Genomic DNA, 13,674 nt, shown 5'->3' with positions numbered 1-13,674 from the left:
GTACGTAAATCAATACCCGAGATAGAAATGAACTAACTAAGCATACATGGATCCTCTCAATAACAAGGTTATGATTTACTGATGTCATAAAAAAAGTCACTATGTTAAATGTAAAATTTATTACAATGCAATGATCAATTGCTGGCTTGTAAAAACCTATAGAATGCATATCTGATTGTGCAATTTTTTCCTTCCGCAGGTAGTTTGAAAATAGGTTTTTTATGGGTGGTATATAAATCTCAGGTGAGGGCTTGGCTATAGAATCTCCTACAGGAAATAAAGTGATCTACCTGTAATCGAGGAAAAAGCCATTAAGTCATCAGTTTACAATCCAAAATACATTATAAAAGATCCATGTTTTAGTAAGTGTTATTAATGATCATTACTGTAAACCAACTATTATTCGAGTCATCTTTTATTCGTGATTCATCAGTTTGAAATCAATTAGCGATGATTAATTTTCATGACTGAGGAAATATTGTTTATGAGAATTTAACAAAGCAAAATTAAATGGTTTACGGCGATTAATATTCGCGAGTTTTAGTAGGTTGCAAAACTCGCGGAATTATTTCTCGCACACGAATAAAAGTTGGTTTACAGTATTCCCTGATAGAGAAATTCTTAGCACAGTGTGCCATTGTAACTTAATCAAGTAAATTTTTAGTAAGTTCTTTTCTATACTTCAATATGATTTTAAAATAAAAACAGAATAGAACATAAGTATACAGAGACAACATGAAATAATAGATCTCTTAATGAAGTCTCCAAAGATTAAAGAAGGCAAGATCAACAATAACAGGGATCAGTTGGCATGGAGGAGTAAGCATCCCCTGTTGACTGGTCGCACCCACTGTGAGCCATCCGTATTGACAGGAATCAAGTATTCACTATTTAAAATAGATATGAAAACAATGACTTAACAATTGGTATTATTTTTTTTTACCCTGTACTTTATGGTAAAATAGAATTTTAATTACAGTAACTGATATAAAGCAAGATTAGACATGCCTGGTAATTAATTCACTAAAACTGTTTTTTACTGTAGGTGTTCATGACAAATCAAAGAAAAAGTCTAACGTAAATTTTCTTTGTGGTACTAAAATCCCAGCCTTAAAAACCAAGAATATATTGTAGGTCATTAATTCCACAAAATTCTCTTCTCATTAATGTCCTGCAAAATTTTCATGGAACAATACTGATCAAACACTACATGTCTCACTTAGGCTATTTAATTCTATTTTTCAAGAACAAGTGTATGTTGAATATCAAATCACTGATAAATGTGTCATATACATGTTTATACTGTGTACATATATATACAAGTCAAGTCCAATGTCAGAACCCGAGTTAGGCCTATTTTGTCCAGGATATGAATTGTGTGAATACCAGACCAGACCTGCCCACCCAAAACAAATTTTTTCCTTAGTTTTCTATTGATTTGTCCGAAAGATTTGACATTTTCACAGAAGCTTTTGTAAATTCAATGCAGAATTTAAGTGAATCGATCAAATTAATCATCACTAATCATTGTACACACAAGATCTGTCTTTATATTGACTTCAAAGTAATGACATTGTTATTAGACAAACAGAAGTACTGAATGTATTCTTTTAAAACGATTCTTAATCTTGATACCTGTGTGTGTATATTAATTTGGACATTTAGTCATTATAATTTAAATATGTACATAGCTTGTCAAAATATTTTAACTATAATAATTAAAAGCATCTGACTGCTAAGTACTAATCAACTTATAGAGCCGTTGACTGGCTGGGAAAAGGATGTAGATATCTGACTGGGATTTGACCCCCACCCCCCATTTTATGAATCATTGTGCAGATTATTGACCCAGTGAGCAAGTGACCATGTCCTAAAATCAGGTCTTCCTAATTCTTTTTAGGCATCAAAGTGATGCATTACCCATAGAAACCTTTCCAAATTAAAAAGCTAATGTATGTGCCTCTTTCACCTTCAAACAAGTAGAACAAAGTGAAAAATATCTAATACACCAGATTTCCTATAGCCACTGAGGTCGGGAGAGAAAAGTGCAGGTAAATTCTACAAGAAAATATATCTTCTACAGTGCTATTACCATCTTACCATACTACAAAGACATGTTCATTCAGAATGAACTTTGACCCACCTTTTTTACCAATGGGAGGAAGGGGTGAAAAATTTTTTGTCTTTGGTTCGCCATCTATAAAATGTTGCAGGTATATTATAGATTTGATATCACCAAGTTTTAATTACCTTAATCATGTTAATGAATTAACTTTCTAAAAAAAAATTTCCAATTTTGAAATGACATAGATCAATATAATTAAGTTTATAAAGTCATGCATGTACATTATAAATATATACATTAAAATGTAAACAATATATATTTTAAAATTACTAATTAATGTATATAGTTTTACAGTTTGTGATTAGGTCAGTAGAGTTATGAATACATACAGTACAACAGGTTTACAGAGAACATGCTTACAACGAATTCATGATTATAGCAAAGTGATTTTCATTCCCTTTGGTTTTAAAACATTTCATAAAGTTTAACTTACAATTGCAACATATACATAAGTGAAATTACATTAATAATGAATTAAAATTGGTCCTCCCTGGCACTTTGCTATGAGCATGTTTTACTGTATATGAATTACTGGAAATTTAAACAACATCAACATGAAAAACAGAAAATTGTAGAGTTTTAAAATGAAATTAAATCTATATAACTTTAATTTCTTAAACATGAAAATTTGATATACAAGAATATTGAGAGCTATGTACTAACAACGGTGAGTTTACTAATATCAGAAAATTATACAGGAAATGTAGAGAGACACTGTCAAAATAGTCATAGTATTTTTGTTTATTTGTAAAATGTTAAGCATTTTTTCATCTCCTTAGATTCATGCCTCTGAAGAAATTCCTAATACCATAATTATAATGATATTAGTATATATAAATGTGATTAAATATAACAATTAATATATTACATATATAATTAATGAAAATATTGTATGTATTGTATAAGATTGTATTTGTTATTTTGATCCTTGTTTTGTACCACAAATTAAAATTTAAAATACAATTACGTAAATCAAATAATTCCATTTATCCCCCCCCCCCCCCAAAAAAAAATAAGACAGCAGATCAACCCAGGAACTCTCAAGTTCCTGACAGTTTTATTAGAGAAATAGAGTTATAATTTAGTAGATACTGTTAAAGACAGTTGTTAAATAAAGATATAAGGACAGAATCTTTTACATGCGGTCACTAACTAAAGCCTTTAGGACTAAAGGGTCATTCGATCTGCTTACCTATGGGTGGAAGGCTGGGATTTTTTATATCTGTACGTGGGGTGTCATTATCCATGGGTGGTAACTCTGATTTTCTCTTCATTGTTGTGTTCTCTGTTTTTATTGTAAAATGGTCATATTTTTTTTAAAGTAAAATTTCTTTAAAATTCTTCTCATTTTCAGGAAATGAAGTATGAAGAAAAAGGACTGATAATAAAGGATTAAAACATAAATGTCTCTGTTCTTCTTAGAATTAATTACAGTTCATCTTGGATTTGTTTTTCTGTTTGATTAATTCTCTTTTTTATTATCATGCTTTTTTTTTTTTAGTTTTCCAGAAAAATGAATTTTGTTTCAATTGTTTAACCCTAATTACATAATTACAAAACTTAATCAGTCCATAAAAAAATCTAATCTTTACAGTTTCATCACTTACTGTAACCATCCATTAATAGAGGGGTTTCTTCATAGATAATCCTTATACATATTTTTTGTTCTTTTCACATTGTATAGTTTAAACAGAAAAGCATGTACATGTAAGCATAATCTCAGACAGTTTTTGTGTACTAAAACATTGTACAAATTGAGTGAATAATTTTGCATTATGTATTACCACAAAAACTTGGGGGAGAAAAGACCGTTGTTGTTAGAATTAAGACAAAGAAATATCTCAGTTTTGGATACACATTAAGCTAAATAAATCATTATAAAATAGAAGGCATTCTTAGACAGTGCATTCTCTTTTTATTCACCTGTAACTGAATTATAGAAATTTGAGTTATCTTTCTTTGACGTCCATTTGAAGTTGTGGCACCTAGCTTCGATCTCCTCAAAATCTTATTAATTCTTCCTCAAACTTTGCCCCAATGCATACATTCTTATAGAATTTCAAATGTTTTAACGTGTATCAAATACAGACTCTGTTTTTCTTTCTTTTTTTTTTTTTTTTTTTTTTTTTACAAATACAGGTGATGAAAAAGTTACATTGGTGGAGATTTTAAAACCAAATATACTCACCATCAAGAGGTATCACTGTGTTGTTGAAATTTTTCTGCAACAAGAAAAAAAATTATAAGTGTCAAATATATACCAGATCCCAGTATTCTGGTATTAAAAAACTCTTGACTTAAATCATATTAAAACTTTAAACAACCTTAACTGAAGAAATTAATTGATATAATCATGATAATCAGATTATTTTTGAGTGACCCGCTTCCGTATAGGTACAGTTAATATTATTCAGTACCTCATTTTTTTAAACTTGCGTTATAGTAACACTGACTACGAATCAATTCTAATGTACTGAAACTGCCACCTGGCCTTCTTCACAAGTCAGCTACTATTTTATAAAAGAAGGAGCTAGTTTTGATCTGAATCTCTACAATTGGCTCATACATTCACCTCTGCCACTGGCTAGCGTATATCAGTGATTATAAGCATGAGAAAAAGTGAGCTTGTTTTAATTCATTATAATTTAATGCCTGGGCTAATGTTTATCCTCTAAGGTAGAAATTAACTTAAAGTAGATTAAGAACTATTAGTTTACTTTGAAATAAGCATTAGAATATCATGGGTTTTTTTTTTCATTTATGTCAAAAATCTTGACATGAGCCCATTGCAGAGAACAATAACTCTGCACAGGAGATTGGGTTTTGTTGTTGAAATAGAATGAACACAAAACCCATACATTGTAGCTTGCAACAATGTGAAATTGACAGTGACAAGATTGCAAGAACTGCATCTCTATCAAAAATACTAGATCTATACTGAATGACCCATGTAATCACACTTTACACCTCGCCGTTTTAGGAAAACAATTCACTGAAAGACATCAGGCTTAGCTTGCAGAAATTTGAATACCACCCCCATGCACCCCAACCCCTTTCCAGCTAAAAATATAAAAATACATTTACTCAACATCTAACCTACATGTAGCTGCGCTGTGCCAATTTTAATTTGCAGTTATCGATACCATAACACCGAAAGTACACAAGACTGACAAGTCAAATCATTATTTGCCATTAGACAAGCTAGATTCCAAATCGTCTTTCGGTAAAAATGCAAAGAATTTAGGAAATAAGTACTTCCATGCTTGATCAAGTTGATGTCTGCTTGTTTATGTCTATGTTGTGCAAACGCTTTAGTCCTAAACGTTTTGATGATCATGACAAGTCGTAACTTCCGACGCCCCCCCCCCCTTCCCCCATTTTACCATTTTATGTATAGACCCTCAAGCTTCCTTCGATTTTTATCTAATATAAAAACTATTTTGTATCGAAAGAATTCATACTAAATGTACTGCATTCATAGGATGAAAACCCTTTGTATAGAGAACAAAATTGATGGCTTAAAAAAAAAAAAATAAAATCATAATTATCTCAAATTCTCACTATCCACTTTCATTTCTTCAGTTCATACAACGTACTGTAGGCCTAAAAGAGGAGTATAAATATTAATGTTAGAAAAAGGGGACTCAAGCTTAATATACAGGTGCACAATATACACGATGTATCCACATCCAGCACTGAGCTGCTGAGCCAATGTAAGAATAGAATATTGACATTCAACATGTTCAAAGGCGGATCCAGCGCCACCCCTCCTCCCCCCCCCCCGTTTGATTTTTTTAAATTTTGTTTGTATACCAAGCATTTACCTTCAGTTTAGTCCAGTTTAGTCCCCCCCCCCCCCGTTTTATGAAATTCCTGGATCCGCCACTGACATTTGTTAGCCGGACTGAGGAAATTTTTAAATTTTAAAAGTATACGTATTAACTTGAAAGTATTTTTTTTACGAGAATGTTTCACAATCACCATGCATCAACAATGTGGATTTGATAGATTCATATATGTATAACTATAAAATGTACGTATTATCAGATTATATAGTGTTCCGTTATTGTACTTGATCTTGAACTGTATAACTATTCACATTATGACATACATTGATCAGTTGATTATACGTGAATACTATTAATTTTACCCCACCCCCAACCCATCCCCAGCTTAATTGTTAAAAAATATATATCTACTATACTAGTAGATATATATTTTTTAACAATTAAGCTGGGGAGTGCCTATGCCCCAACCCCCTCCACCCAATCTCAAAATCATTTCACACATTATACTTGGTACAATCCGTGTCGCTTAACTGTGTATATTAATTTTCCCTTTTGGTTGAAGGACAACGGGGGTGGGGGTTGTTGGATCGGTTTTTCTTTACTTTATAACTTTGACAGATGCCAAGTCTTCCACAACCAGCTGACAACGTAGGTGATTAATTTAATAGTGATTCACGAGCTTTTTTGTGGAAAAGGGGAAATCCCTAATCACTTATTTATATATTTATAGATATGTGATTATATAATACATTAAAATGGACACTGTATAGTACAGAACAGAACATGATTGCATTGCAAGCGGATATACAAGTTATATAACCCTGATAACAGTATATCAATCATATTAATTATTCATTCGGTCAATGAATAAAAAAAATCATTTTTAAATCACACTACCGATTTAAATACAAAGATAAGATAAACCAAAGGTATGCACAAACCTCTGCCATGCCGATGTATACAGTATACGACCCTTAAAATCCTTAGCGTATCCAAACGATTTCTGATCTCATTTCATAAAGTTTGATCACACGCGACCATTGGCCTGGGCTCTGTTGAAATACCCTATGTCCGGGCTATGGCTAAAGAATCCGTACACAATGTCAATTTGCCTTCGCAACACCTCAACTACTGCGTGTACTAGTTTTCAACCCTACTATAGAGAGTTTTACGTACAAGGCGATTCACAGCTGTTTGATCGGGTAGCCCTTTAAAGTGTTAATTGAATGCAAATAAAACAATGTCGCCGTAAAGCTGTCTATAATTCGGCTACAAGTAAATGTGTGTATTGATCGCCCTTTAAGTGATTTCGTAAACCCGCCTTAATATTCTTTTCTATCCCCAGTTCCCCGTAACATACAGTGGCGGATCCAATGGTTTCCTTTCTTCCCGAATTCCCGTAACAATGTTCCTTTTTTCCCAGTAACACTATAACAGTGCCGGATTCAACGATTTTTTGTTTTCCCCAGAGCCCTGTAACAGTTGGGGATCTAGGATGGAATGTCCCCATGCAGCCCGGCGCCAATTTAAATTGGTATTTTACTTGCAGACCCATGAATTAAGACCTTTCACAAATCACAATAAAATTCTACATGAATTTCAATGAAAATAAATGGATAAAGCGATTCCTGGTCATATCATATACACATATGCATGTATTTTAAAAAAAAAAACAACATCTTACAAATATTATACAATGCACGTACACGTAAATATAATCATATAGATATTGGAGGAGATTCAGAGTAAAATCCACGGGTGCTCGTGGACAGCCCCCCCCCCCCCTCCCCCATTATATAGTTGGATTTTTTAAAAACATGTACTATCTCATAAAATTAAATTATTTTTCCATACAGCACACATTTACAATGTGTTCCATGTGAAAATAAAAAAATGAAACAAAAACAATCCGTGGATTGTATAGATTTATGAAAAGGGGGGGGGGGGGGGCTGTTCACAAAAACTTTTTGACATGATTTATTCCAGGCCCTAAGACCATAAACTGAAAACAGAATTCAGTAAAAATTTCAAATAAGAATAATTTTTTAATTTAATTTAATTTAATTAAAAAACAGAATTTTCATAAGATGTCTTTGTATTTAAATATTATACACAAACATGCAAATATTTAAACATGCTTATATATTAATTTTGTTAAATGAAAATCAACATATTCAACATGTAAATGTCGACTTTAGTCAAAGTTCAGTTTACGGTTTTGAGGATATATATAAATTTCTTTTAATTTTAAAATGTTCTCAATTTAGAGATCACACATTTTTAAGAAATATTGCTGAAAAAACTTCAGTTTCCAATTAAGTTGCTCATTGTCAAGAACTTTAAGAATTGTGCTGTCTACATAGGTATTTATCGTCAAAGTGTATGGAACGCCATAGCTGCCTGAAGGTCATTTTCATTTTATATGAGGTGGTATAACCTTTATGTGAAGTGGTTAAGTCATTATATATAGTGGTAAAATCATTATATTCAATGAAAACTTTATTATATGCAGTGGTTTTATCTTTATATACAGTGATAAAATCATTATATACAGTGATAAAATCATTATATTCATTGATAACTTTATTGTATGCAGTGGTTTTATCATTATATTCAGTGGCAATGTCATTATATATAGTGGTTAAATAATGTAATGAAGTGATAGTACCGTTACATTATGCTGTAAAATCATTATATGCATTGGTTTTTCCATTATATACATTACTGATATCTTTCTGTGATGTGATAAATTCAATATATACAGTACAAACATAATTTGTGTGATAAAGCAATCATTACATTGTATGAAACCCGCTGCATGTGGAGTGCCAAGTTAATTTCATTCAGTGCGACACCTTTACATGAAGTGAAAAATACTAAGATCATTATATTATATAGTAAAATTATTATATATATTCCTAAAATCATACTTTGCAGTAGTAACATCTTTATATGAGGTGGTTAATTAATTATAGCGAGCGCAGCGAGCGGCGCGAAGCGCCGCTCGTCACTGCGAGCTCTAACGACAACGCCTGGGCGAAGAGAAAATTCGGACTACTGCACATTCATTCAATAGAATTTTTTTCCGCAGTAATTCTGACCCACAATGCATCGCTTCTTGTTCTCGCTGCTAACTTCGTTCACGCGGTGACAACAACTAAAAATTCACACAAAATAAGCTCACCTTAATTTAATGGATATTGCATGCAGATAGTAGATTAAACGTTCTTTGTTAAAATATTTGCACTTTTTAAACTTTGTTTATGGAAAGGCAGCTAACATACGACGTCATGGGACGTCACAGTCTAGACGTTCCAAATGTCTCGTGCGGTTTGAAGAGGCGGATCATAATAAATGAAGTGAACACTGCGCTCGCCCCAACGGTCGCACCGTCAACATATTATGATGTTGTTAATTTGTTATATGATGTGGTCAATTCTTTTTATGCATTAGTCGTTTCATGTTATGCAGTGGTAACTTCTTTATCATCATCTAAACTGGTCCTCTTGCAAAAACATTTTTAAAAATTGCGCGGAGTTCCAGTTTAAAGAATGTTTGAAAATAGGAAACCCGGGCCGTGGCAAATTAAAAGCCGGGACTATTCGAGATTTTTCAAATTTCTGACTTAAAATTTTCAGACTCTTTTTTTAGGCTAATGTGTTTTCGCTGTAAAAATTGTATTTAAATACTTGGTATTTTAGATTTTCTTTACGATTTTTGGTTTCAAGTAAAATTGGTAGGCAGTTTCAATTTTCTGATTTAATATTTTATCCATTGTGCTATAAGTACTTAGTATTTTAGATTTTTTTTGGCGATTGTTGATTTCCATGTTGGTAAAATGGGTAGACTGGGTTGGCGATATTTTATGTGTGTGTGTGTGTGGTTTTTTTTTTTTGGACATATTTGATAAAAATCTAATAAACTTAAAAATTATTCCGATGTTAAACACTGTATTTTAACTAAAAAAAACTTTTTCTTTTTGATAGTTATTTCTTTATTTGAAAATGCTATTTTTATGCAAAATACACATTTTCATTAAAAAAAGATTATTAAACCAGATCCGATCATCCGGGAAGAACCTGGTGCAAAACACCATAAATCATTTCTAATTTCATAATATGCAAATGTGCACTGGTACATGTATCTATATGTTAGTAGATTGAAGGAAACTGGATTACGTTAAATATGTAATTTGTTTAATACTTTTTTCGGGGGGGATGTTAAATTACTAATATCAACTATTTATAAGACTGTTTCTAAGACTTCAGAAAACCTTAAATCACATTGAAATGCTTAAAATAAAAATTGCTGCATGAAAACATTTCATTTTCAAGTTTCATCTTTGCCGTCGCCAACGTGGCACGGTGATTAGAGTGTCTGCTCTAAGAGACGCGGAATAAGGAGTCAATCCTTACGTCACGAGTTCGAATCCGACAGTGGGACGTTGAGACCGGTCCTTCGTAAGAGACCACATAAAGTCATAAACCGAGGTCCCGTTCCACAGTAGGTGTTGGCACGAAAAAAATCCCTCACTGCTCAATGGCCGTAAGTGTCGAGTATAGGACAAAATTTGCAGCTCTCCACTGGCAAATTGTTGCGTCTCCATATGAGTGAAAAATTCTCTAGAGGGACGTTAAACAGCAAACAAACAACCAAATTAAAATCATTTTAGCCTTTTTGAATAAAATGATAAAATCAAGAGTTATCCTTCAAGGCTGAGGATCGGATATCCTTAAACCAAGCAACTTACGCGTGATTAAAGTTTGACACAAGGCTTTGCATTAATAGTCCTATAATTACATGTATATGTGATAATTCTTTAATTAATTTATATTTTATTAAATGGCATGTAGATAATGAATAAGTATTTCGGATTTTTTATGTTTGACTTCTGGGAGATCAAATCCGATTTTAATGAACCATTGGCGTCGGAAGGAAATTGATAGTGGGGTGGCTAATTGAAATAGAAAAAAAAAATCAAACCTGAAAAAAACTTGACAAGCAAAAAAAAAAAAAAAGGAAAATTGTTCTTTCTCCAAACCCGAAAATCCTATTTCGGGGGTGTGGGTGGGTGGGTGGGGGGTTGGGGGGTTGGTCGAACATCTTTCAGTACCAAATTCTTTTAAACACTACCAATTACCCTTCTTTCACTACAATGAATCGTGCCTGTAGAAAGTGGGGAGGGGGGGGAGGCTAGACCTACGACCGAATTTTCAATGCCTATATTATGTCTACCTTTGTAAAAAAAAAAAAAAGGGGGGGGGACAATAGCCCCCCCCCCTCCCCCCGGTTCCGACGCCTATGTGAACCGGTTTTTCTTAAACGTGTCATTTCACTCAAAAAATGCCTTTCAAAGAATGAATAATTTTTAACATCAGAATAATTTAAAAGTTTATTAGCTTTCTGTCAAATATGGCAAAAAAAAAACAACAAACAAACAAACAAAAAACACAAACAAACAAAGAAACACGTAAAATGTCTACTTGATTGCCTACCCGATTTACCAACCTCACGGGCGGATTCAGAGAGGGCCTATGGGGCCCGCCCCCCCCCCCCCCGCCCCTTGTGTCCAAAATATACATAAGATTTAATAAATCAATTGTTTTTTGGTTTGGCTGTGGGCTACCAACCCCGACCAAAAACTTGTCGGGCCCCCCTTTTCAAGATTCCTGGATCCATCACTGAACTTGGAAATCAACAATCTAAATTACTAAGTATTTTAAAATTAAATGCAATTTTTACAGCGAATACACATTAACCTATAAAAATGAGTCTTAAAATTTCAGCACAGTTGATAAAATCAGGAAGCTGTATAATAGAATCAGAAATTAGAAAAATCTCGAATAGTCCCGGCTTTTAATTTGCCACGGCCCGGGTTTCCTATTTTCAAACACTCTTTAAACTGGAACTCCGCGCATTTTTTTTAAATAAAAGGACCAGTTTAGATGATGATAAAGAAGTTACCACTGCATAACATGAAACGTCTAATGCATATAAAGATTTGAGCACATCATGTAACAAATTAACAACATCATATAATTAATTAACCACCTCATATAAAGATGTTACTACTGCAAAGCATGATTTAAGGAATATATATAATAACTTTACTATATAATATAATGATGTTAGTACTGCACATAATAGATTTTTCACTTCATGTAAAGGTGTCGCACTGAATGAAATTAACTTGGCACTCCACATGCAGCGGGTTTCATACAATGTAATGATTGCTTTATCACACAAATTATGTTTGTACTGTATATATTGAATTCATCACATCACAGAAAGATATTAGTAATGTATAAAATGGAAAAACCACTGCATATAATGATTTTACAAATAATGTATCGATATTATCACTTCATTACATTATTTAACCACTACATATAATGACATTGCCACTGAATATAATGATAAAACCACTGCATACAATAAAGTTATCAATGAAAATAATGATTTTATCACTGTATATAATGATAAAACCACTGCATATAATAAAGTTTTCAATGAATATAATGATTTTATCACTGTATATAATGATAAAACCACTGCATATAATAAAGTTTTCATTGAAAATAATGATTTTACCACTATGTATAATGACTTCACCACTTAACAAAAAGGTTATTCCACCTCATATAATATGAAAATGACCTTCAGGCAGCTATGGCGTTCCATAAAAGTGCTTTTGAAATATACGTGAAAATGTCACAAAATCAGTTTCTGTCTTATATCCGTACTATGTAGTGTATGGTCAAATTGTATATTATAAATTTGTTATGAATGTGTATATTATCATACATGCCACACTCAATGCACTTATTTTTCATGTTTATTAAATTATTATATTGATTCGATGTTATAAGATACTTGAGCAATAAAAGATATAGCCCATGTCTAGAGGGGTTCTGGGGCTTTATTTGCTATACATATTGTAGTTATTGATAAGGTGCCTGTGGTTAACTGTAATAAATCAAAGTCCCCTGACTTTTACATTTAAGTATAAAGATGTATCACCGGGTTCAATTTAATCTGGATTCCTCAATCTGATTTCCTCAGTTTATAAATGCAATAATTGTATATAATAGAAACAATATACACACAATTCGATCCTCGTTATATTATAAGTAATTAGACAAAAAGAACACCAGTTTTGAATCCTCAATATAATTGCCATACATAAGGGTTTTCTTCAGGCCATATTGGGATTTATGATGTAAAATTTCATAGCAAAAGCTCAAAGACTGAGACAACAGACAGAATAACAGACAGACGGACAGAGAGACCCAAATATATCCCGCACTTTCAGTGAAAGCAGGGGACTACGTTATGTTCACCTGCACTTGACCTTCCAGATAAATTACATGTAACATGAGGATTTATTTTTTCTACATTGGACAAAAAAATAGATTGAGAACTTCCAAAATGATACAATTAGTTCTGAAAAGTTGTTTTACCTGCACCCGGCTTCCACTCAGGTGAACATAAGAATCGGGGGGGGGGGTCCCCATTTTTCTGAACGTAAATTTTTGATATTACTTTAGTTTGAAAATGTTCATTAACAGTCTGTTTGCCCCCTCCCTTTTTGATACTTTATAGTAAAAACCCCTCCTACACTAATGGACCTTATCCCTCCCTGAAATAAGATACGAATTTCTCCTCTTTTTGGGGGTATTTAGGTTTACTGGTAGATTTTTTCAGGTATTTTGTCCTTCTTTTCTTATAACTTCCTTTTCAAAATCAATGTTTTGTGTCTGA

At 32.6% G+C, this 13,674-nt stretch overlaps 1 protein-coding gene across 2 annotated transcripts in view; it reads right to left on the bottom strand.

The window, feature by feature from the left end:
• LOC133194043 (ATP-dependent translocase ABCB1-like) overlaps positions 1-6,941 on the bottom strand; it is a 30,269-nt gene extending 23,328 nt beyond the window's left edge. For both annotated transcript variants that reach the window (XM_061329967.1, XM_061329968.1), the window contains exons 1-2: positions 6,855-6,941; positions 4,314-4,347 (exon numbers count right to left, since the gene is read on the bottom strand). In XM_061329967.1, coding sequence (XP_061185951.1) covers positions 4,314-4,347; positions 6,855-6,863 — 43 coding nt within the window. In that variant the 5' untranslated portion in view covers positions 6,864-6,941. The remainder of the gene's footprint in view (positions 1-4,313; positions 4,348-6,854) is intronic.
• Between the last annotated feature and the right edge of the window lie 6,733 nt (positions 6,942-13,674).

This window comes from Saccostrea echinata, unplaced genomic scaffold (genome assembly GCF_033153115.1).
Source record: "Saccostrea echinata isolate AGI-Se365-2 ecotype Australia unplaced genomic scaffold, CSIRO_AGI_Sech_v1 ptg000028l, whole genome shotgun sequence".
In the NCBI taxonomy this organism is placed as follows: domain Eukaryota; kingdom Metazoa; phylum Mollusca; class Bivalvia; order Ostreida; family Ostreidae; genus Saccostrea; species Saccostrea echinata.
This window is presented reverse-complemented; position numbering and strand designations above follow the sequence as displayed.